The 21549-nt window shown below is 41.2% G+C and overlaps 1 protein-coding gene across 3 annotated transcripts; it reads left to right on the top strand.

Moving 5' to 3' along the window:
* Positions 1 to 1312: 1312 nt before the first annotated feature.
* On the top strand, positions 1313 to 21471 carry slc44a2 (solute carrier family 44 member 2). 3 transcript variants are annotated; one of them, XM_058641076.1, is made up of 22 exons: positions 1313 to 1500; positions 8811 to 8859; positions 8950 to 9023; positions 9768 to 9852; positions 10007 to 10091; positions 10194 to 10313; positions 10409 to 10469; positions 10580 to 10706; positions 12347 to 12430; positions 12625 to 12737; positions 12826 to 12957; positions 13049 to 13148; positions 13878 to 13970; positions 14076 to 14160; positions 14399 to 14661; positions 16019 to 16113; positions 16344 to 16447; positions 16544 to 16617; positions 17307 to 17377; positions 17489 to 17577; positions 17672 to 17756; positions 17987 to 18697. In XM_058641076.1, the coding sequence occupies exons 1-22, from the start codon at positions 1464 to 1466 to the stop codon at positions 18487 to 18489; spliced, it is 2529 nt and encodes an 842-aa protein (XP_058497059.1). In that variant the 5' UTR covers positions 1313 to 1463; the 3' UTR covers positions 18490 to 18697. The 3 variants fall into 3 exon arrangements, with proteins under 3 accessions (XP_058497059.1, XP_058497061.1, XP_058497060.1); XM_058641078.1 differs by lacking the exon at positions 17987 to 18697 and adding an exon at positions 20830 to 21471 and having other exon boundaries at positions 1315 to 1500; XM_058641077.1 differs by lacking the exon at positions 1313 to 1500 and adding an exon at positions 6760 to 6894.
* The last annotated feature ends 78 nt before the right edge of the window (positions 21472 to 21549 follow it).

Genomic DNA, 21549 nt, shown 5'->3' with positions numbered 1-21549 from the left:
AGCTTGTTCCACAGGTGAGGACCATAGAAGCTAAATGCAGCTTCGCCCTGCTTGGTTCTGACCCTGATGACCTGAGGGGTCTGGATGCTTCATACCCAACGAGCAGCTCTGACATGTATTTAGGCCCAAGACCATTCAGTGACTTGTAGACCAGTAACAGGATTTTAAACTCGATCCTTTGACACACAGGGAGCCAATGCAGTGATTTAAGGACAGGTGTGATATGGTACATTTTCTTGCTGTTGGTCAGGACTCTGGCAGCAGCATTCTGGATGAGCTGCAACTGCTTGATTGATTTTTTTACTGAGACCTGTAAAGACACCATTACAATAATCTAACCTACTAAGAATAAATATATGAACAAGGTTTTCCATGTCTTGTTTAGACAGAAATCCTCTAATTCGTGCAATGTTTTTAAGATGATAATAGGCTGATTTAGTGATGGTCTTTATGTGGCTGTTAAAATGCAGGTCTGAGTCCATAACTACACCAAGATTTCTGGCTTGGTCTGTGGTTTTTTTAGTGTCTTTGAGTCAAGTTGGCCACTGACCTCAAGTTAAAGTGCTGACAAAATTAAATATGTAACACATAATGTATCATTCAAAATGGGTCAAAGGTCACAAATGTCACTCACTCAGAGACCTTAATTAATTTTTATTTTATTACACCAATTCACCTGTCCTCGTCATTCACCTGTCATTATCGTTCATTCACCTGTCCCCGTCGTTCACCTGTCCTCATTCATTAATCTGTCCCCATCATTCAACTGTCCTCATCATTCATTCACCTGTGCCCATCATTCAACTATCCTCATCATTCACTAAGTACAGTATTTTCAAAAAAACATAGTAAGTAAAAGTAAAATTCCAAATTAAAAAAAATACTTTAAAAGGTACACGTAAAAAAAACACCAACTCAATTACAGTAACGTGAGTAAATGTAGTTCATTACTTTCCACCTCTGATAATAAGACACTTTATATATTTATATACAGAGCTTGGTGACGTACTTTGTTTGGGTGAAGAAAAAAGAACCCGTCGGCAAATGAAGCAGTAAAGTCTCGCTCGTGTATAGATTCAAGTTAATACGTAAATACAGGAGACTAACAAAGAAAATCTTTAATTTACGACCAAACTCTTCACAAACACACAACACATTCCATTAAAGTAGAAGCAGCGCGTAAAAAAAGAAGAAGCTTTTGTCATAAGTGAGGCACACCAGGATTGGCTGCCGCAGCTGTCAGTCATCAGACTCTGCTCTCTGATTGGCTCTCTGTGCTCTCCGTTATCCAGGAATGCGTTGTACTTCAGTTGTTTGGGATGGTCTCTCCCTCTCTCTCTCTCTCTCTCTCACCCTCTCTCTCTCTCTCTCTCTTGGTCAGTGTAGCTGATGGTCTATTCCCCTCGACATTTCCATGGTAACTGTCTTGTCTGAGGTCTGAGCCGCAGCGCGTGTGTGAGAAAATGGAGAACGACGAGAAAAAACCGGACAGCAAATACGGTAAGATGTCTCCTCGATCTTTGAGTTGTCTTTTTTTCTCCCTACACTGTTGACTGGCGAAGAAATGGAAACAATGACTGCAATGGATGAATGGGTGTGGACCTCATGGGTCCTGTGCAGATCTGTAGGCATCCTCCACAACATCCACCACAGGCGAGCTTGTTTTTCCACGGCAGGCCACACCTACAATCTCCGTAAATGCCTTTTAAATGAGCCTTTAATATCGTTTTAGTTGGCAAATACTCCCAGTGAATGGGAGGCAACATGCTGTTTAAAAGGGAAGCGACTTGTCTTCACTTTAACAGCATCTATCGTGTACACTCCCAAATTAACCACAGATCTCAAAGTAGGTTGTCAATCTACTAAATTTGACTTGTTTATTGTGGGTTTTATTTTGTATTCAGCTTATTATTTACTTCAGAAACAAATAACAGTGGATGAGGAATAGAAAAAACAGATGATACAGATAGAGAATATGAGAACATATTAGAGCAAGTTAATGCTTTGGTTCACTGCTGGTGAAAATCACTGCATCAGATATTGTAATCTGGTACAATCTAGCCCTAAATATCATAGAAATGATTATCTTTATACCTGCGTGGTGAATCAGTGCATCCGTACAATCTACAGTTAAGAGGACGTAAAAAGTGTTAAAAGACCGTACCGGTGGAAATAAAGCGGAGAAAGACAGAGAATATGGACTGACGTATTGGAATGCTATGACTATTTGTAAAGTTTGCCGTTTGTGTACGGTCATGGACGTACTAACAATGCAAAACATGCACACATGAACTCCACAGATGTTAAATTGTTATTGTCCACAAGTTATGGAAAAAACCCATCCTCATGTCCCAACCACACACATGACTCACTGCTGATTATTATGTGTGTCACACATGCATTTTGTCACCAACTCTGCAGCCCAACATCAGCCCACTGTGGTCTCCTTATCTCTGGGATGGGTCGTTGGTCCATACAGTCTGCTTCGTCATGAAGTCTCTGTATAACCTGTGTTATTCAGTCTTTGTTCTACCGCTTTATCCTCCACTTGGGGGTCGCGCTGGAGCCAATTCCAGCTTACATAGGGCAAAAGGCGGGGTAACACCCTGTTATTTTTGTTTGATGGCCATAGGCGCGCTGTGCAATGCAAACCACAATCGCCATGCTGGTATTTCATTGAAAATACACTATTAATTCTGTCTGGCTTGGTCGATTTATCTCGTCTTTCACAATGCACGATGCTCCCAAGGGTCCACACCCTCACCGCTGAGCATACATCTTCTTCAGTTTATCTGTAGAGCTCCCACTGTGGAGCATTTCCTTGTTGCTTTCCTGCTACCATGTAGACAGCTCCTTTTTTCCCCGACTCCCCTCCCCCATGGAGGCTAAAAGGTCAAAAACCACAATCCCCTCTAAACTGGTCACAGACGTTTTATGTGATACAGACACACAATTCAGACTGGAGCTCACCAGTATTCTTTAACAGCAGTTTTTTAGCAGACTTTGACCTGTGAGCGGTGCCTTACAGTATTTTAAAGTTTCCCTCCTCTCCTAGGCTGAGGTGCATGCATGCAGACATGCGGCAGCCTGCACTGTCTGGACCGTGTTCAGCCTTGCCTGCACTACCCACTCAGCAGACTCAGTCTGAGGCTTCCAGTCAATATTAAGCTGGCAAACGCTCAGATACATTACCACACACAATGGGAGTGCACGAACAGAGACACTGTGTGTATTACTGTTTCACAATGACCGTATGTCATTTAAAACTGTGGCTCTTGGTTTGGGAATGTGATACAAACTGTTGCTGTTTGATCCCATCAATGACTGTCAGGAGTAGAGACAATGATCAGTGTTTGTAAAAAACAAAAATGTATTCAGCTCTTAAAAAATGTCTTTCCTCTCTGTCTTTAAGAATATCTAGGCCAATGCCCTCATTATAAGCTCAAGTAAGAGTTTCTTAAGCAGCTGGCAGAGGCTTGATAAAGTGGTGGAACAGAAGCAAGCACTGTATTTTTGAGATAGAATAGAAAGGTGAGAATGTCATGAACAAGAGGGCTGGAGACTAAATGCACACCATTCACACACACACACACAGGTTTGCGCAGCTATTCCCATTCATTTGAACAGCCTAAACAAAGCCTTATCTCTAACCATAACCTAAACACAATTCAAACCGTAAACCCTGAACTTAACCGGGTTTGTTAGAAATGAGGTTCTCCCTCATTAGCGCAAGGTTTTGGTCTCCATGAGGACTCCTGGTCCTGACAAGGTCAGTGTTTATGCCAGGAAAAAGTCCCAAAGAGGTAACAAATACAGTACAAGTACACACACACACACACACACACAAAGTGGCCACTAACCCATTAAGGTGGCCAGGGATGGGCTCATTCGATAACCCCTCTGGGCCCATTAGTGAATCACATCAGTCATGACATCATCACTTCCTTTAACACACACACACACACACACACACACACACACACACACACACACACACACACACACTTGTACTACTTCTGACTACATGAGGAGGCTTTTTGAGACGATGCCATATCTTACTTTAACCTTAACCAGCACCTTAACATCTACCCACAACCACTTCCGCACCAGTCTGGTGTTCTACACATTTGCAAGTTTTGATTTCTATACCTGTGTATTCTTTAAACACTTGAGTTGTACATGTGTAGGTACCAGTGAAACCTCCTCGCATTAACTTAAGCAAGTTGAGCGCACCAACAAGTGGACTGGAACTGGGGGTGTGCCAGTGTGGGGTCCACGTGCACCATTACCGAATTCTAGATGACAAAATTGATGCCACGCAGACCCTAGCAGACCTGGACATGGAGAGTATGACTTATCCTAAATCTTAAGTCTTAAGTCTGGGACACACTTGTTTCAACCTTCCCATGTCGCCTCTCCTCCATCTTCTTATTGACTGGACAGTCATCGTGATGGATTGCCATGCCAGCCATAAAGCTGTCAGCGAGGACCGACGGTGCCACAATCCCGGGGTTTGTCCCAGAGATTCAACCTTCAAACATGTGTCAGAAATCCGAAATCCCAAAATGTCCTGACTCCAATGGTCTAAAAACGGGATTAGAAACCATAGACGGTTGTAACTTGTCAAAGACGTCATTTGAATTTTAGTGTTTACTCCTCTAATGACTTGATTTAGGCTTGAACTTAATTATTTAAAGGTTTAGGTAAAGTTAAGCAGACATAATGAACAACTGAGATGCAGAGTGAGATTGTCCTGTAGCTGTGAAGCGAGGTGTGTCTGTGTGATGTGAGGTGCCCTGTGGGCTTTCACCAACAGCGGTGTGTAAACCTAGAAAACCCAGTTTACCCAAATGTGTACAGTGTGTGTACACCTTTTTATATTTGCTCCACTCACGTTCCACACTTGCATTACTTACACTTATGTTCATTTTGCCACTAAAATAGACAAACAAGATCATTTAGGGACATTTAGCAAATCTGCTGGAATGCATTTTTAGCGCAGGCGATGGTTGTTTAATGGCACAAAAAAGGAAAAAAGGGACCACATGCTGTCCGGACTCTAATGGGACTGTGTTTATCACTCTCACAGATGGATTCTACAAATCAAACAAACCCTTTGTTAAAGAGAGAGAGAGGGAAAACCCTCTTTTTTGTTTTTTTATTGTTTCCTGTTTTAATAATAATTGGATTTTACTGACGTCATCAGTTAATTATTTTTGCTTATCAAATATGTTAATATCACCACATTTAGCGATAAACTACACAGTGCTAAGTACAGAAAATACCAAGGACAAGTTCAAGGTAAATCTGAAATGTTTTTTTTAGCTGTGAAATGTCTCACTCTGTATGGAGCTCGGTCACCATTCATTAATAACCTGTTTTGAGTAATGTATTATATCTGCTATAACTAACAAATGACCACCATCTCTGCTGTTCTGACTTAAAAACACATAGTTGGTATAAGATGGAAGCACCTATACAGTTACTGGAATGATTTGGCTTCACTCCTGTACAGAGGGAAGAAGTGGAGACATTGTGTCCCTCTTTATATGCAGTCTGTGGTCCAGAGATAACAACACCTACCTCTAAAGCTCAACCATAAAACTTAATGTTTTGTTCTAAAGTGTTGCACTGGACTGTCAAAACTTCAAGATGCCATTTCACCTGCCCACTCCCAATTAGGGAGTCGAATAGTAACTTTTATACTTTTATACTTTTCAAATAGTGAACTTAAAAGAAAGTGTATCTGGTTCTCATGGCTGTATAACTACACGTTCTCTGATTTTTCAGCCTCATAAATGTCAATATTTACTGGTTTCTTTGCTCCTTATGACAAAGAAAGATTTTAAAACCAGCCTGAAACATTAAGTGTCTGACCTGCTCTCATGCAGGAACTTGCCAAGGAGAAATGACGCTGTAAGAGAGTCACATGACAGAGGAGTTGGGCAGACTAGCCCATGGTCATGTGCCACCAGAAACCCCATATAACAGTCTTGTCTCCACCCTTTAAAGAGACCCTTGTCCACTGTTGAAGGATGTTTGAGGCAAAATCCTCTAACAATCTGGCAACTACAGAATTAGGAGCGTATGCTATGTTAAGTGTCGGTGGGTGAGATGTTATTTTCATTATATGACGACAGAGTTGCAGCGGCGCTGCATGCATTTGCATGCTGTAAGACAGCAGAAGCAAGGAAACAGAGAACAGGGGGCACAGTGATGGGGTGTATAGAGTTGAAGCCAAGAATAGCTACTATGATCCTGGTGTCAAATATATTTTGTAAAAAAAAGAAAAAGAAAGAAGCCAAGGCACTTTCAGATTGTTTTAAAAATGCCTTTTTATTTATATTAAATCCTAAAGTACTGTATGGAAAACAAAACACACACACATATAGTGCAATACCGATATTTTATCCAAACTAAAGCTAAAAATGCACACACTGGTGCCCTTAGTAGGTCAGCAGCCAACTTTGAAGCCTGTAAAACAACCTGTTGGACAGTTATATGATTATCAGACAGACAGACAGACGTAACCTTCCATGTGTAGATAGGTTTCTGAACAACAGAAACCTCCACAGAGTAAAATCTACATACATTAGCCTTGTGTGTGTGTGTGTATAATCACGACTGATGTTTGTTACTCGAGCAGCGTCCGCTTTAATTCCCCCATCGACAGAGTTCTTGCTGCAATTCCCCTGACGTGAGAGAGCACACTAACGGAGCCTTGAGTACGCTGAAAGAAGGAAGTTAAGAGTTCGAGGCTAGAGGAGTCAGAGCCTTTATTACAGGAAGCAGACTGCGAAGACACCACAGCCATATACACACACATATTTAAAAGCCTCCATGACAGGAATTCTGAGCGAAAGAACAACAGAATGACAAAAAACTATCAACAAGGTAGGGCAATATGTGTCTATTGACTGTTCTATGTTGGAGAAATACTGCACTGACACCTTTTTAGCTGTGTGGGAAGAAGCTGTGTGTATACTGTGAAGGATGTGTGAGCGAGAAAACATGTCACTACGTCTGCAGCTGAGGGTTTAGAGATACAGCCTTGATGTTTACTTGATCGTGTGAATCACCGTGGATGCTGTGTCAGGCTGCTACACTTTAAATATGACAGGATGTGTAACAGCTGGTTATCTCACACAGGGATGTGTGAGTGGAGGAGATAATTAAGTTAATGCCTTGTTTTCTAAACCATATTCCAAGGTGTAATTTAGAAGCCTGGACTTAAGTAAAATTATCTTAAGTATCTTCAGCCTTTCTAAGTAAATAAGTCCAAAATAATGTGTGATTAGATAAATACACTGAATTCAAGTCTAGTACATATTTTCATTTTTTGCAGTGTACCCGTGAGGAACCTTCCTCGTTTGTCGTTCTCGCACATGTTGACTCACAGTGTTCATCATAATAATGACCTCACCACAGGCAGGGTTGGTGGTCGATGTTTCTCCTCTGCAGCGTCTGAGGTGTTTCCATGGCGGCTCGCGGTGTCCACAGAGAGCTCACCGTCACCGGGGGAGCCATTTTGTCGGTTGCTAGGCACAACAGTTAGGAAGAAGAAGAATCCTTTTGTTCTGGAGTCTGTCTTGTCTATGTCAATACAGGGAGCGACACATAATACCATGTGTACACGAGTACATTCAGCATATGAAGGTTATTTTACTGTCTCTTTGTGCAAAACCAAGAAGCAATGGCTTAGTCGCTGTGTGGGTATCACATGGATCTGGATTTGATGCTGAAACGGATGAGTTTGTACAGTTAGAGTCCTGATCCGACAGACGTGGCTGTGTTTCTAGCTCAGAGAGTGTCTCATAATAACGTGTGGGAAAATGAACGAATTTACTTGCTCACAGTTGTAATTTCATAGAAGCAATTAGGCCGCGCAGCTAATCAATTTCATAAGCCTGTAATGAGATTCGGCGCGCCGCATACCTCCGCCAAAGCCGAACAACAGCACACGTCTGTGCAGTTCTCAGTGCGGAGAAATAAATGGACTGTAAAGGAACCGCACAAAACTAATACATTAAAATAACACAAACGCCTGTCAACGTGCAGGACAGTAATTCAGTTTAGTTCAACAACATAACAGCCTACATCCTAAAGACCAAAGTGGACATCAAAACCAGTTTTTCCAAGACCTGTCTCGTCTGTACCACTGAAGACAATTTTGATAATGGTGTTTTGAGATGTTAGCAATGAGTTAAACCTACGGGGGATTCTTTTTTTTTGTCTAATCTCATGGTTCTCAAACGTTGGTACGTGTACCACCAGTCGTACACAAGCTTCCTGTGGTGGTACTAAAATCATATAATCAAATACTGTTCTACTCAGAATTTTAACCGCCGTGTTTGGAAAATGAAACAAATAACAAGATAATAATAAATAAATAATAGAGAAGTAAATGTGAGGAAGAGGAGGACAATGAGAGAGCAAATGATCTTATTGGGAGTAAATCTGCCCCCTGTGAAAAGTCTGTCGCTGACTTTGCTCAGCCTATTTACACCACTGTATTTTAACGTTGGTGATAATAATAATAACTTTATTTATATAGCACTTTTCAAAAATGAGTTACAAAGTGCTTTACAATAAAACAGATAACATAATGAGTTAAAAATCCAAACAAAGATAAAACATATAAAATTGTAAGTTTTCACAGGATGTTGTCATCGGTTAGTTACGAGTCCCTGAAAGGAAAACCACAGGCTTTTGGTCAACTTGCCTTAGTGATGCATGTGCACCATTTCTCATAAGAGTAAGACTGGGTATTATCAACTGAGAATAATAGTTTTGTTTTCTTTAATTCTCAGGAGATTCCAGGAAGTTTGATCCAAACTTCAAGGGGCCAATTCACAACAGGTGAGCCATCTGTTTAATCTGTCATCATAATTTCTTCTCTTTTTCTTGTATAAAATGGCAATAACGTTACACTTGGCCTCCTCTGTTCAGGGGCTGCACAGATGTCCTCTGCTGTATCCTCTTCATCGTGGCCCTGTTGGGATACTTTGCTGTTGGAATCCTCGGTAAGATCCTTCCTCGTCACTCTATGTGTCATTTATTTAAGTCATTTTCAGACAGAGAAGGGGAATTATCAGATGATCCAGGCGTGGGTTTCACATTATCTAGACATTTGACTGCGGAGCTGGAATTTCCAGAGAATGTCTGATTTTGTTTTTCTTTACTCTTTTCAAATCATCTCCATAATCCACAAAAAAAGGTTTTAGTGCATGCCTGGATGCAGCTTTTGTGACACCTCTCACTGCTCAGACCTGTTGCAGACCTGTCACATGACTTCAGACTAATTTCTTTCATAAGTCTTTTAAATTTCACTATTAATACATGTAAAACAACTTTTCTTCAGTAAGACATGGTTCATTCATCCAACGTTTTTTTCAGAGTCTTGCCTTTAATTCTAGGTCATGCATCATATTGTACACGCTCACTTAATATTCACTTATATAAATTAGAACTGGAATAATAAAACATGCATTTAGCAGCAGTAAAAGCATCAGTTGTTGATCAAAAACAGAAAATGTGAAGCAAACGTGATATTGCAATTCTATTTAAAAAGTCCACTGTGTAACAACTAGTGGGGTTCATTGGCAGATATGAATTTGTAATCGCTTTAAAATGAATGAAAAGGTTTGGAATGCAAAGGCCACATTAGTGCCTTGACGTGCTTGGTGAGGGATGAGCACGGTAATAAACAAGAATATATTGTTTTTTGTTTTTTTACATTTATTTTAATGACCACATATGTCCCACAGCCTGGTCTCAGGGCGACCCCAGGAAGGTGATCTACCCCACAGACAGCAGGGGCCAGTTCTGCGGACAAGCTGGAACACCTCTCGAGTGAGTCACATGACCTCACAAGTGGACTGATCCCTGTAAACAGAGCCAGAGTTTAGGTGTAGCTTACCTTGTCACATGATAGGTGTAATTGTATTTTATTGAATTACAGTCTTGGCCGAGTAACAGCGTTTTCTCACTTGTTCTTTAACAACAGGAAGAAGCCTCTTCTGTTTTACTTCAACATACTGAAATGTGCCAGTCCTCTGGTGCTGCTGGAGTTTCAGTGTCCCACCACACAGGTCAGAAGCTGCATGGAATCTGTTTTTTTTTTATGAACACTGCAACTGTTGTCCCCTTTCCAACAGTGTTAATTGTCACTGACTGTTATTATTTGTGTCCAGTTATGTGTGGCAGGCTGTCCCGACCGGCATCTTACCCTGGTGAAAGCCAAGTTAGGCAGCAAAGAAGACCGTGATTACTACCAACAATTCTGCAAGGACGGCGTGGACTTTGCTGAAAAGGTAATAATTGGATTATTCACACAATGTCTCACAAAAAAAAAAAAGATGAAAAAAATGTTTGAAAACTACATTCAAGGCTGTTCTTCAACACTCAGAGTCCTCCTGAGCTTCTGAGGGATGGCTTGTGTCCAGCCCTGCTGATGCCAAGTAAAGCCTGTAAGTGAGAATCCTGTTCCCGATTATTCGCCCACACAAGTATCCAGTGGAGGTGAAGCCAAAACAGAACCACACGCACTGATCATCATCATCATCTCCTTCCTCCACAGTCACGCGTCGCTGCCTTCCTGCCTTGGGGACGTTGAAAGGCGGGGTGGTGGTGGTGGGCAATGAGACCACTTTTGATTCCGGTGAGGGCGTCAACATCAATGCGTCTGATGTGCTGGAAGCATCGAAGTGAGTCCTTTCGGCATCACACAGTCCTCATCCTGCAGCATTTCTGATAATGTAAAGGGCAGATTTGGATGACATTTTCTGGGGATGTGATCTGGACCCGGACTTTACATGAATTCAGGGGTAAAGGTGTAAAAATTCAGTGTAACTTTTTAATATAAATGAATGCATGTTACATGTGGGCCGCATAAGGGTTATATTCGGGCTGATAATGTGGTTTGTCTATGGTGGCCGCACCCATGTGTGCCCACTTCAAGCCCATGCCCACTAAAAACCTTTTCCAGACTTCCTGGGTACTAAGTAGATACTAAAGCCCCCCATCTATGGTCCCAGCTCGCCTCTCCTCGCCTCTCCTCAGCACGGTTTATGTTGGTTTTCCACTACAAAATAGTACCTACTCAACATGGGCGGAGTCATCACTGCACGGCTGCATGAAACTGCCGGGACTTTGTTTTGTACACAAACGAGTGACTAGTGACTTGTAAAGCAGTTGTTTTCAGTGTAACTGAATCATTAGAATCAGTTCATTAAAACTATGACCGGAGCACAGACTCCAGGACTTAAATACAGCGGCAGGTTTTGTGATCAGCAGTGCTGTCGCTAAATACGCCAGACTCCTCTGTTAAGTATTTCGATTTTAGACATTTCTCTGGTATTTGCTGGAGATTAACCCACGTTTTTAGGATTTTTAAGTCTTCTTAACTGATCTAGAGTTCGGCATTGTTCAGCTTGATTCTTGTGTCGGCACTAGAACCGCTAGTAGAAACGCAACAGTGGAAACACTGACAAAGGCGGAGGAGGAAGCACAACAACAGCACTGGAGTACGGCTGAAAATGCCTAGAAGCAGCCATTAAAAGGTTTAAGAGGTTTAAAAAAAAAAAAAAAAAACCTGGACGTCCAGCAGTTTGACAGGATGAATGTTTCTTGCTCTTGGTTAATGGAGCACAAAGGCATACATACATCATGCAGAGGCGCCAGCAGCGTTTTGGTAATTACTCAGATTTTCTCCGGGGGCCAACAACAGTGATACTCTAGAGCTTTAAAACAACCCTGCAAGATAGATGAGTGCATTGACAGTACTGCCATCGCAAACTAGTCATAGACTGAGGGCAAACTGCACTTAGTGATTTTGGGGCGATACAAATAAATTTGACTTGATTTGATTTGACTGTGGGAAACAGCATTGTCCTAAATCTCTTGTTGTTTTACTTTCAGATTAGTCTTTAATCAGTTGCTCAGAAAAAAACTCGTTCTGCCCTCCCTGGAGCGTCTTTATGTCTGTGTTATTCCCGGTGGGAATTCTCCCTTCAATGATGATGAACGGTTGTCGATCTGCTGTTGCTGTGCTCTCTTCTTTCAGCGGGCACAGCTTCACAGGGCTCGACCCTCTACACAACCTCACTAGTTACTTTTGTCATCATCATCATCAGCTGGTGCTCAGTGTGTTTAGCCAACAATAAATCTGGGGAGCCACACTCTCCTTTCGCTTGTTCTCCTGATATTACATGCATTTGCTGAATTATCTCACCATATATTGATCATAAAACACCATTACTTATTATTATATTCAGTCTTCTCACATGGCAGGTTTTTTTTTGCACAAAAACAGATGTTCTGGTTTAAAATTGTTCTTTTTCCACAGGAAGTCAAATGTGGTTGTTGAAGCTCGGCAGGTGGCCATGAGAATCTTTGAAGACTACACTCAGTCTTGGCATTGGATATTACTGTGAGTCTGTCTGCTCTGTCTCCTCTGGTTACAGGAGACAATGCATCATATTTCCATTATTTATCTCTCTCTATATATGAGTTTGTAGGCTGGTTCCACAGAAAAATAATCCTCATTTTTCATCAATATTTTACAACTTGTGTGTGTTTACATAATTGCATGTGGAAAGATCTTTATGTGTCTGCTCTCTTCAGTGGTCTGGTGATAGCCATGGTCGTCAGCTTAATTTTCATCGTCCTGCTGCGGTTCCTGGCGGGCATCATGGTGTGGATCATGATCGTTTTGGTTATTATTGTCATTGGATATGGTAAGTACTCAGTGAGAACTGCCCTCATTGAAATTACATTTAAAATAATAAAAAAAATAGTGTTAACGACCTGGAAAATGTTTTTCAGGCATCTTCCACTGTTACATGGAGTTTGCCAGTTTGAAGGGAGAACCCGGCGCTGACGTCACCATCCGTGACCTGGGTCTGCAGACGGACTTTGCCGTCTACCTGCAGATCAGACAGACCTGGCTGGCCTTCAGTAAGCACAAACAACATCTTTCACCGCGTAATGTGACCGTCACAAACTGGCGCCAGTTCATAATGACCTGTTTTTGTTCACTACTGTGCAGTGATCATCCTGGCTATTGTGGAATTTGTCATCATTCTGCTGCTCATCTTCCTCAGGAAGAGAATCTTAATTGCCATTGCTCTCATCAAAGAGGCCAGCAGGTCAGTCTCACGTCATGTCTTTTAATGTGCATTTAATCCTGTGAAAAACTGACTCCATATCCACCCAGAAATGAAACATTTGCCTTTCTTTTCATGTAAAAACAGTCACTTGTCATGATGAACCTCGAGAAACCTGTCTAACCGATGCTTACTTCTCACTATGAAATGACATTTAGGGACTTAAGTGAATGAAATAAATGACTTAGCAAGTATAATTTACTATAGATGATGGGCGTCCAAAGCAGAGCTTCAAAGGAGAGTGAATTTTTGCCAGATTATACTGTACATAGCATTCCTGCATTTACATTGCTAAATATAATGAGACTAATGTTATAAATTGATGACACACTTTAAACACTCTTTAAATCCATATTTCTATTCAAGGTTTAAATGTCACCCACTTTATCCATTATTATTATTATTATATAATTATCCATTATAGGAAGGAAATATTCGGTACTACTAGTTAGCCAGTGTGTTGTGTTATTTCATTTAATTGTCACTGACTGTCCTCGTAAAGCTCAGACACACAGGGGAACCAAACAAGACAATAAGACAACAATTCCCATGATCCCACACTGCTTCCCGATGTCATCTAACTAGGTCTTTTGTTTGTGTTTCGATTTAGAGCTAGTGGCAAAAATTACATATTGTCCTTTCAGCTTTAGTGTGCACAGTGTATGCTAATGATAATAACAGCACTTATGTGTGATACTTTCTTCTTTCCAGAGCTGTCGGGCATGTGATGTCATCTCTGTTCTACCCACTGCTGACCTTTGCCCTCCTCGCCGTGGTGATTGCGTACTGGGCCGTCACTGCTGTGTATCCTTTGTTTTCATGTTACTGTGACTGCAGCGGGGGAATAGAATAGATGTTGATGGGTATTGGAAATCCTCTCCTTGTTGTCTCCTTAACAGCCCTGATCAGTTTCTTGTCCACCTCTAATGAGCAGGTTTACAAAGTGTTCAACAACTCCGAGTGCGAGTACTCACGAGACACCTGTGACCCTAAGGTGTGTCTGTAAATATCACGTAAAAATGTAATCTTTGAAGACGTGTGTGTAGACATCAGCACTGCAGAAGGATTTACCAAAATGCCAAATATGTAGTCTGGTACGATGTGTCACCTTTTAGAAAGAAACAGATTGATTATGCTTCTGCTCACCTCCGTATCATCACAGATTTCTTTCATTTACTATTTATTTATAAAAATCTGTTAAAATAACCCTGTGTTACTCTTTTTTTCTCCAGACTTTCAACACCTCCAACGTCTCTGCTCAGTGTCCAGATGCAGAGTGTCTGTTCGCCTTCTACGGTGGTGAGACCCTCTACCACAAATACCTCATTCTGTTCCAGTTCTACAACGTCTTCCTGTTCTTCTGGTGTGCCAACTTTGTGACGGCCCTGGGTCAGGTCACTCTGTCGGGGGCCTTCGCCTCATATTACTGGGCCTTCAAGAAGCCTGATGACATTCCCGCCTTTCCCATCTTCGCCTCGCTTGGACGCGCCCTCAGGTTAGAAGATGGATTTCAAATTGTACCTGTGTGCAGACTAAGTAGTAAAAAAAAAAATGTGGCTGGAAGGATTAAATTAGGTCAAAGAATAGAGCTAATGTTCTTCTTAAAGCTGTGAGAACAGATGTGGAGCCTGTTTCACCTGCATCATTAACACAAGATAGACGAAACGATGAACTGTGAAAACAAGCACCAGTGGTTCAGGTCTTCAGTGTATTTCTGTAAAGCCTAGGACACACTGCTCCATCATTTGGCCATTGAGCAGTCATTGACCATCCACAGAACTTGTTGGGGCACTGTGTGCATCATCGTTGGCCTCTCTTTGTGTTAACATTAGTCCTGCTGATGGCTTAACGGTCAATTCACTATGTGGAACAACAACGACTTGTTAAGAGGGTAAACACTAAGGCAGGACTATTCAGTTCCAAACTCAGTTGGGCCGCGTTTTCAAACCAAGAACTTTAGCTGGGCCAGACATTTTCTGCAGGTGTTGACACATGTAAAACATACAAAAAGTGCATTTAAAAAAATAATCAAAGAACTAGCAATAAAATTATTTTTGGATGTACCTGTCCTCCCCCCATGTAAGAAAAGAAAAGTAGACAGTATTAGCTTAACTATGTTAAATAAAAAATATGACAAACGTGTTTGTCATCTCAGGTGCATAAAGTGCATAAAATCAGCATTTGTTTTCTCTTTGAAATAAGAAAATATGTCATATACGACCCACTAACATCTCAAAGTGCCTTTAACAGAATACAAAAGAACTAACACTGCTGTCAAACCTATCAGACGACTGTAGGAATTGATGAAATAATCTTTAAGGACAGTACAAAGTGTTATACCTTGGTTATTTCTGGTGAAACCACAGGCTTTGCCACTATGAAGTTGGTTATGGGCTGCATATGGCCCCCGGGCCACTATTTGAATAGACTGGCACTAAAGGATCATATATACTCTGTAACCCTTCTTCCGTACCTTCCTTATTTAATTTGGAGATTTGTGCGTGTATAAATGTATGACATGGTCGTCTGTGTGATAACCCAGTAACATGAAAAACAAACAGTTTAAATGTGCTGCACTATGAGGGCTTTAAATACAGACTACTGCCACCTGCTGGTTTGAAAAGTAACATCCTCGCAGGTTCAGAACACACCACCTCGTTTGTGGTGTAATAATACCTCGTAATAGTCATTGTTGGTCAGACTTTGGAAAGAGGTTTAAGTTTGTGTTACTCTCTTCATAGAAGACAGAAGAGCAGGTTAATGATCTGCCTGCGTTAAAAAAAAAAGAAGAAGGGTAAATCAGTGTCTGATTCTTGCAGCGAACCAAACCTCTGTTTCATCCTCTTGCACAGGTACCACACAGGCTCCCTGGCCTTTGGCTCTCTGATCCTGTCCGTGGTCCAGGTCATCAGGGTCATTCTGGAGTATCTGGATCACAAGTTGAAAGGTCAGCTGGATGTTGATGGTTGTCTGCAGAGCTTCACCAGTGTCCTTTATGTTGTTGTTGTGAGACGAGTTAAATCATAAAAGGTCTAGCTGAGATGACCAAACACCCAACTATTCCATGTTTTTATATATGTATAGTATAGAGTGCTGCAGTGACTCCTTTACTCATTTGACATCTGATGTATTCATCATGGCCACTCTGTATTTTAATGTCTCCCTTATGTCCTCCAGGTGCTCAGAACAAGTTTGCTAAATTCATGCTAAGCTGCATGAAGTGCTGCTTCTGGTGTCTGGAGAAGTGCATCAAGTTCCTCAACAGAAATGCTTACATCATGGTGAGTTCCTGTAACTAGAGACTACAGCGTGGCACACGCACATTTATTTACCTCTGAGTACATTTGTTTGTTTGTTTGTTTGTTTGTTTGTCGTAGATTGCCATCTATGGGAAAAGTTTCTGCCCCTCAGCTCGAGACGCATTTTTCCTTCTCATGAGGAATATTGTCAGGTGGGATTTCATCCTTTGCATATTTAGAATTGTTTTATTCTATAGATGACAGCTGTGATTGTCAAATGTAAGAACACGGTGCCCTGATTTCAATTCTGAAAATCTTACACGAGAAATGTTTCAGTGAAGTCCACAGGAATTAAAACTTCAAAATGTCAATCAGTTCAGTGAAACACTGCAGTTCAAATAACTTGGTGTAAAAATGAAAGTAAGTTGTATAAACCATTTTAGATCGGATTTCTAAAATTTCCAAATGGTTCACAGACATCATTTTGTATTATTTCTGACTTTTGAAGCTTGATAAAATCAAATGTATTACACTATTCTGCAAATCATGGTCAAAGCTCATAAGAAGCTATTACCTTCTCACACACAGAAGACATTCTAAAAAGAGAAAGTCATTTAAAAGGAACAGATATCTTTTAAAATAAATAAACATTTAGAACCAAATTTATAAATCCGTTAAATTTAGTATTTTTGCCATTAAAATGTTTTTTGGTGTGATAAGATTCTTTCTTCTTTCTGCACAATTTAATTCACAATTAATTTTTATGTTCAATGATTTTGTTTTTCTATGAATGAAATAACATAATCTAATCTAATAATCTGCAGCATCTATAGGCCACACTCACTAGAACACAGTGTGTGTTCATCACTAACATTCTGCCCTGTTTCCTGTTTGAACTCAGAGTGGCTGTTTTAGACAAAGTCACTGACTTCCTCCTGTTTCTTGGGAAACTCCTCATTGTTGGCATCGTTGGTAAGAGTTTGTTTTTTAGTTCTAAGGCACGTGTTTTATGTTATTTTTAAATGAGTGTAGAGACAGAGACAGAGTGAGTGAGCTGTCGTCTTTGTTGTTTTCTCTGTCCAGGGATCTTCTCTTTCTTCTTCTTCTCTGGAAGAATCAAAGCAGTTGAGGACGCTGCTCCATCTCTGAACTACTACTGGGTGCCAATAATGGTAAGGACACACACATTGATTTGTTTGATGTGATTCACCTGGAGGCCGACGAGCCCCAGCAAACATCTTGACCTCTGTCGTCTTCACGTTGCAGACGGTGGTTGTGGGATCGTACCTCATCGCCCACGGCTTCTTCAGCGTTTACGCCATGTGTGTGGACACACTCTTCCTCTGCTTCTGTGAGTCACGTTTAACTTTGTCAACTTAACTCCTTCTTATTATCTTCTTCATCCACCGTCTCAAGCTGAGCTGCTGGTTTCCTCTACTTCCTGCCGTGTTCTCTGACTCTTCTCTCTTCTCTCTTCTCTCCCTTTTAATTTCCCTTGACTTTTATTTTCCACGCACTTTTCAATTTTCCCCCCTTTCATTTCCATTAACCCCAAAATTAAACACACGACACACGGAAAAGGCGAGGACTTGGAAAGAAACGACGGCTCGTCCGACAGGCCTTACTTCATGTCGCCCGAGCTGCACGAGATTCTCTCCAAGACAAAAAGGCTCGACGAGGACCACGACGGAGCCGAGCAGGCGGATGCCGCGAAGCCCGTGGACGAAGTGAAGCTGGAGGAGGAGACGCCTCTTCAGCAGCAGAAAGATGGCGAGATCCAGCTGAAAGAGCAGCCGGCGCTGAAGCAGGGCAACGAAGAGGAGCAGCCGCTGCAGCCCAAGGCGGACGCCGAAGAGTCAAACGAGAAGAAGAGCGAGGAAGTGACAGAGGAGGCCGAGAAGAAAGAAGACGGTGACGTGAAAGAGGCGGCAGAAAAGGAGGAGATAAAGGAGGAAGAAAAGAAGAAGGAGGAGGAGGAGAAGGCACCTCCAGCTGTGGAGGCTGAGAAAGAGGAGAGTGGTGAAAAGGAAGAGAAGAAGGACGAATCTAAGGAGGAAAAACCCGCTTCTACACCACAGGAGTAGAAGTCGGGTAGCAGAAGGAGTGAGGCTTGGTAAAACCTCATAAAGAATGAAAGAACTGTACAGGTACGACGTTGCGATTAATGTTTTCATACGACAAGCTTACGATTGGCTGTGTGCGCGGTGCAGCTGGATGAGGTGGTTGAAGGTTGAAGCAGGTCAAAAAGCCCAGTGCATATCTGTAGCTTGGAGAAAAAGAAAAAAAAAACAACAGCTCCGTTGTGTTGGTTTTAGAACAGTGTTGGTTTTTCTATCGTGAAGATCTGTAGAACATTGTGAGTGCTGAACCTGTGCCTGATTACTGTCACTGATGTTTGTTGTCTTACTCCTGTCAACGAATGCACTGCAGGTTCCGTGTACAGTCACAACAAACACATCTCAACTGATGGTGAATCTCTTTCACTGTTTACAATAATACCAGCTGATGCCAAAACCTTACAGACATGTTTGATATACTGGGTCTTTTTCCCCCCTCCCCTTTGGATCTTGTGTATAATGTGTATATATATATATATATATATACAGCAGTGTATGCCTTTGATGTATTTTTTTGGCTGTAGTCTTGTAGAGATCCTCGCCAAGTTGGGGTCCAACGTATTGTATCGCCACCTACTTGCCTTGGTATTTCAGACTGGCGTGAAACGGTGCGGCTTGTGTCGACGCGACGCAGCCACCGCAGCCTCTCGGACTCCGTGGAACCCACTCGGCTTGTTCTCGCTGTTTACTCACCATAACTACCTGCCTCTGTCTGTATCTTCTCTTTGTCTCTCTCTCTCTCTCTCTCTTTCTCTTTCTTTCTCTCAAGTGCTGCATGACGTTGACATGGCCTTCTGAATGCTCGTAACTAACATCTCAAGTCTCTGGATGCTTTTGTACCTTTTTCCTCTTTGTCACCTTGTGAAATATGTACGTTGATTTTTTTTCCACTGAAATTACTGATGACATTCCATATTTATTGGCTGTGAATCTTGATTAAAGGTGATTGTATTATAATCATCATGGTTCCGTTATGGTTGAACACTGTATGCATGCATGTATGTATGTGTGTGTGTGTGTCAAGACTGTTGGTTTGGAAGCAGGTGAGTTGTTTTTTGTATGTCCAGCAAAATCAAACAGGTCTGATTACGTCTTAAATCAGTGTGTAACGTTTAAAAAGAAAGACATAAAAGAAATAGAATATACTTGTCATATGTTTGTTTCGGTGATAAGGGTGGGAATCGCCACAATATTACAAAATCCTGATCATTTATCGCGATATGTTCACACAACAGCTCTAGTGAGCGTGAGCACTTGGCACCATCTAGTGGACTGAAACGTCAATTGATTTGTTTTTGTGCTGTCAGTCAACCGCGTTATTAACGGCGTTAACGCAAACCCATTTTAACGGTGTAAATTTTTTATCGCGAGATTAACGCTCTTTTTTACGGAAGCGTATTGCAGCCACACATACTAAATAAAGTGGGGTGCTCAGTATTACGTTACAACGAGAAACTATCACGTTATTTCGAGATAAGATTGTACAACAGACATGAACACACATGCTTGTTGTGTATTGAAAGAGAAGCTTTATGTACTCGCATAAACCAATGCAGAATAAGGAGGAAATGGCAAAGAGAGTGAAAGAGTGTTTACCTCCTTTATGCAGAGGTGGAAAGAGTACTGAAATAGTAAGTAAAAGTACCACTATTTCGATCACATTTGACCTAAGTACAAGTAAAAGTACTGGTCTAAAAATGTACTCAAGTTAAAGTAAACACATAATGTATCAGTCGAAACAGGTCAAAGGTCACAAATGCTTTTACTTTCTCACTCACTCGGGGACTTAAGTGCAGTTCTTCCAAAAAAAAACATACTTAAGTAAAAGTAAAATTACACATTTTTAAAAAATGTGTAATTTTATACACAAAAAACCTCCTCAATGACAGTAACACAAGTAAACCTCTGCCTTTATGGTATGTGAAGGCCCTCTTAGGAGATAGGAGGAATGAGGAGAATGAGTCCTGTCTTTGTTACAATGCACAGTTTCACCATTAGACGTCCATTATTGTTACCAAAGTTATGACATGAGTCATGCTCATGTGTAAGAAGTCGATCTATGCCGGACTGACCAGTATGGCAAGTGTAATGCTTTTTGGCATTTGATCCATGTCATAGGGATATAAATCTCAATAACTGAGCTGTAAGAGCCTGCATGGGAAGAGTTACTGATTATAGATGGGCGACTGCATGAACACAAGCACAGTTATTATACTGTACAATAACAATAGTTCAATATAACAATGGTTCAGTGTTAGGATGCTGTTTGGAAAAATGTGCCTCAACTGCTTGTGTCCTGTGTCACAGTGGAGGACATCGAGCGCAACGATGGATCTGCAGAGAGGCCGTATTTCATGTCGCAGAACCTGCTCACGCTCCTGAAGAAGTCCAACGAACAGCCCAAAACTGTAGATTAGGTCACCAAAGTGTGTGAGTGTGTGTGTGCAATAGCTGTCACAAAGTCTCCCTGTACATGATTTTATTACAGAAGAAATCTCGGAGATTGAGTAACTGACTATAAAGACATAAAGATCCGTACTTGCCAGGAATTCTCGTGCATATGCAAATGATGTAAATATACAAAAAAAGAGAGAAGAAACGATGCACTAAAGCGAATGGGACAAACTAGCTATAGTTTTGAGTAATAGTTTACATAAAACGTTTGTGTGTTTCTTTATTGTCTGTCATGATTTATCATCAGTTTAAGCAGAATAATGCCGTCTTTGAAGACACACCAAAGCAAAGATTAAACGTTAATCGTGTTTCTTATTAAAGCCTCCAGAGATTACTCATGATGCGAGGGTTTATTTACCTTTGACGTTGTACCTGTTTCTTTGTCCGTAAACATATCCATTGTTAATGTGCAACGTTTAAAGTTTGTAAAGTTTTTTTTTTTTTTTACGTTGCATCCAAAGTTATTGTAAACTAATAAAAGAATGTGTTGCCATACCAGTGTTGAAAGAAAAGAAACTGTTGTTTCTTCAGTTTAAAAAAAAACAACCCACACACGACTCACTGTTTGCTTTT

Source organism: Solea solea, chromosome 10 (assembly GCF_958295425.1).
Source record: "Solea solea chromosome 10, fSolSol10.1, whole genome shotgun sequence".
NCBI lineage: Eukaryota > Metazoa > Chordata > Actinopteri > Pleuronectiformes > Soleidae > Solea > Solea solea.
This window is presented reverse-complemented; position numbering and strand designations above follow the sequence as displayed.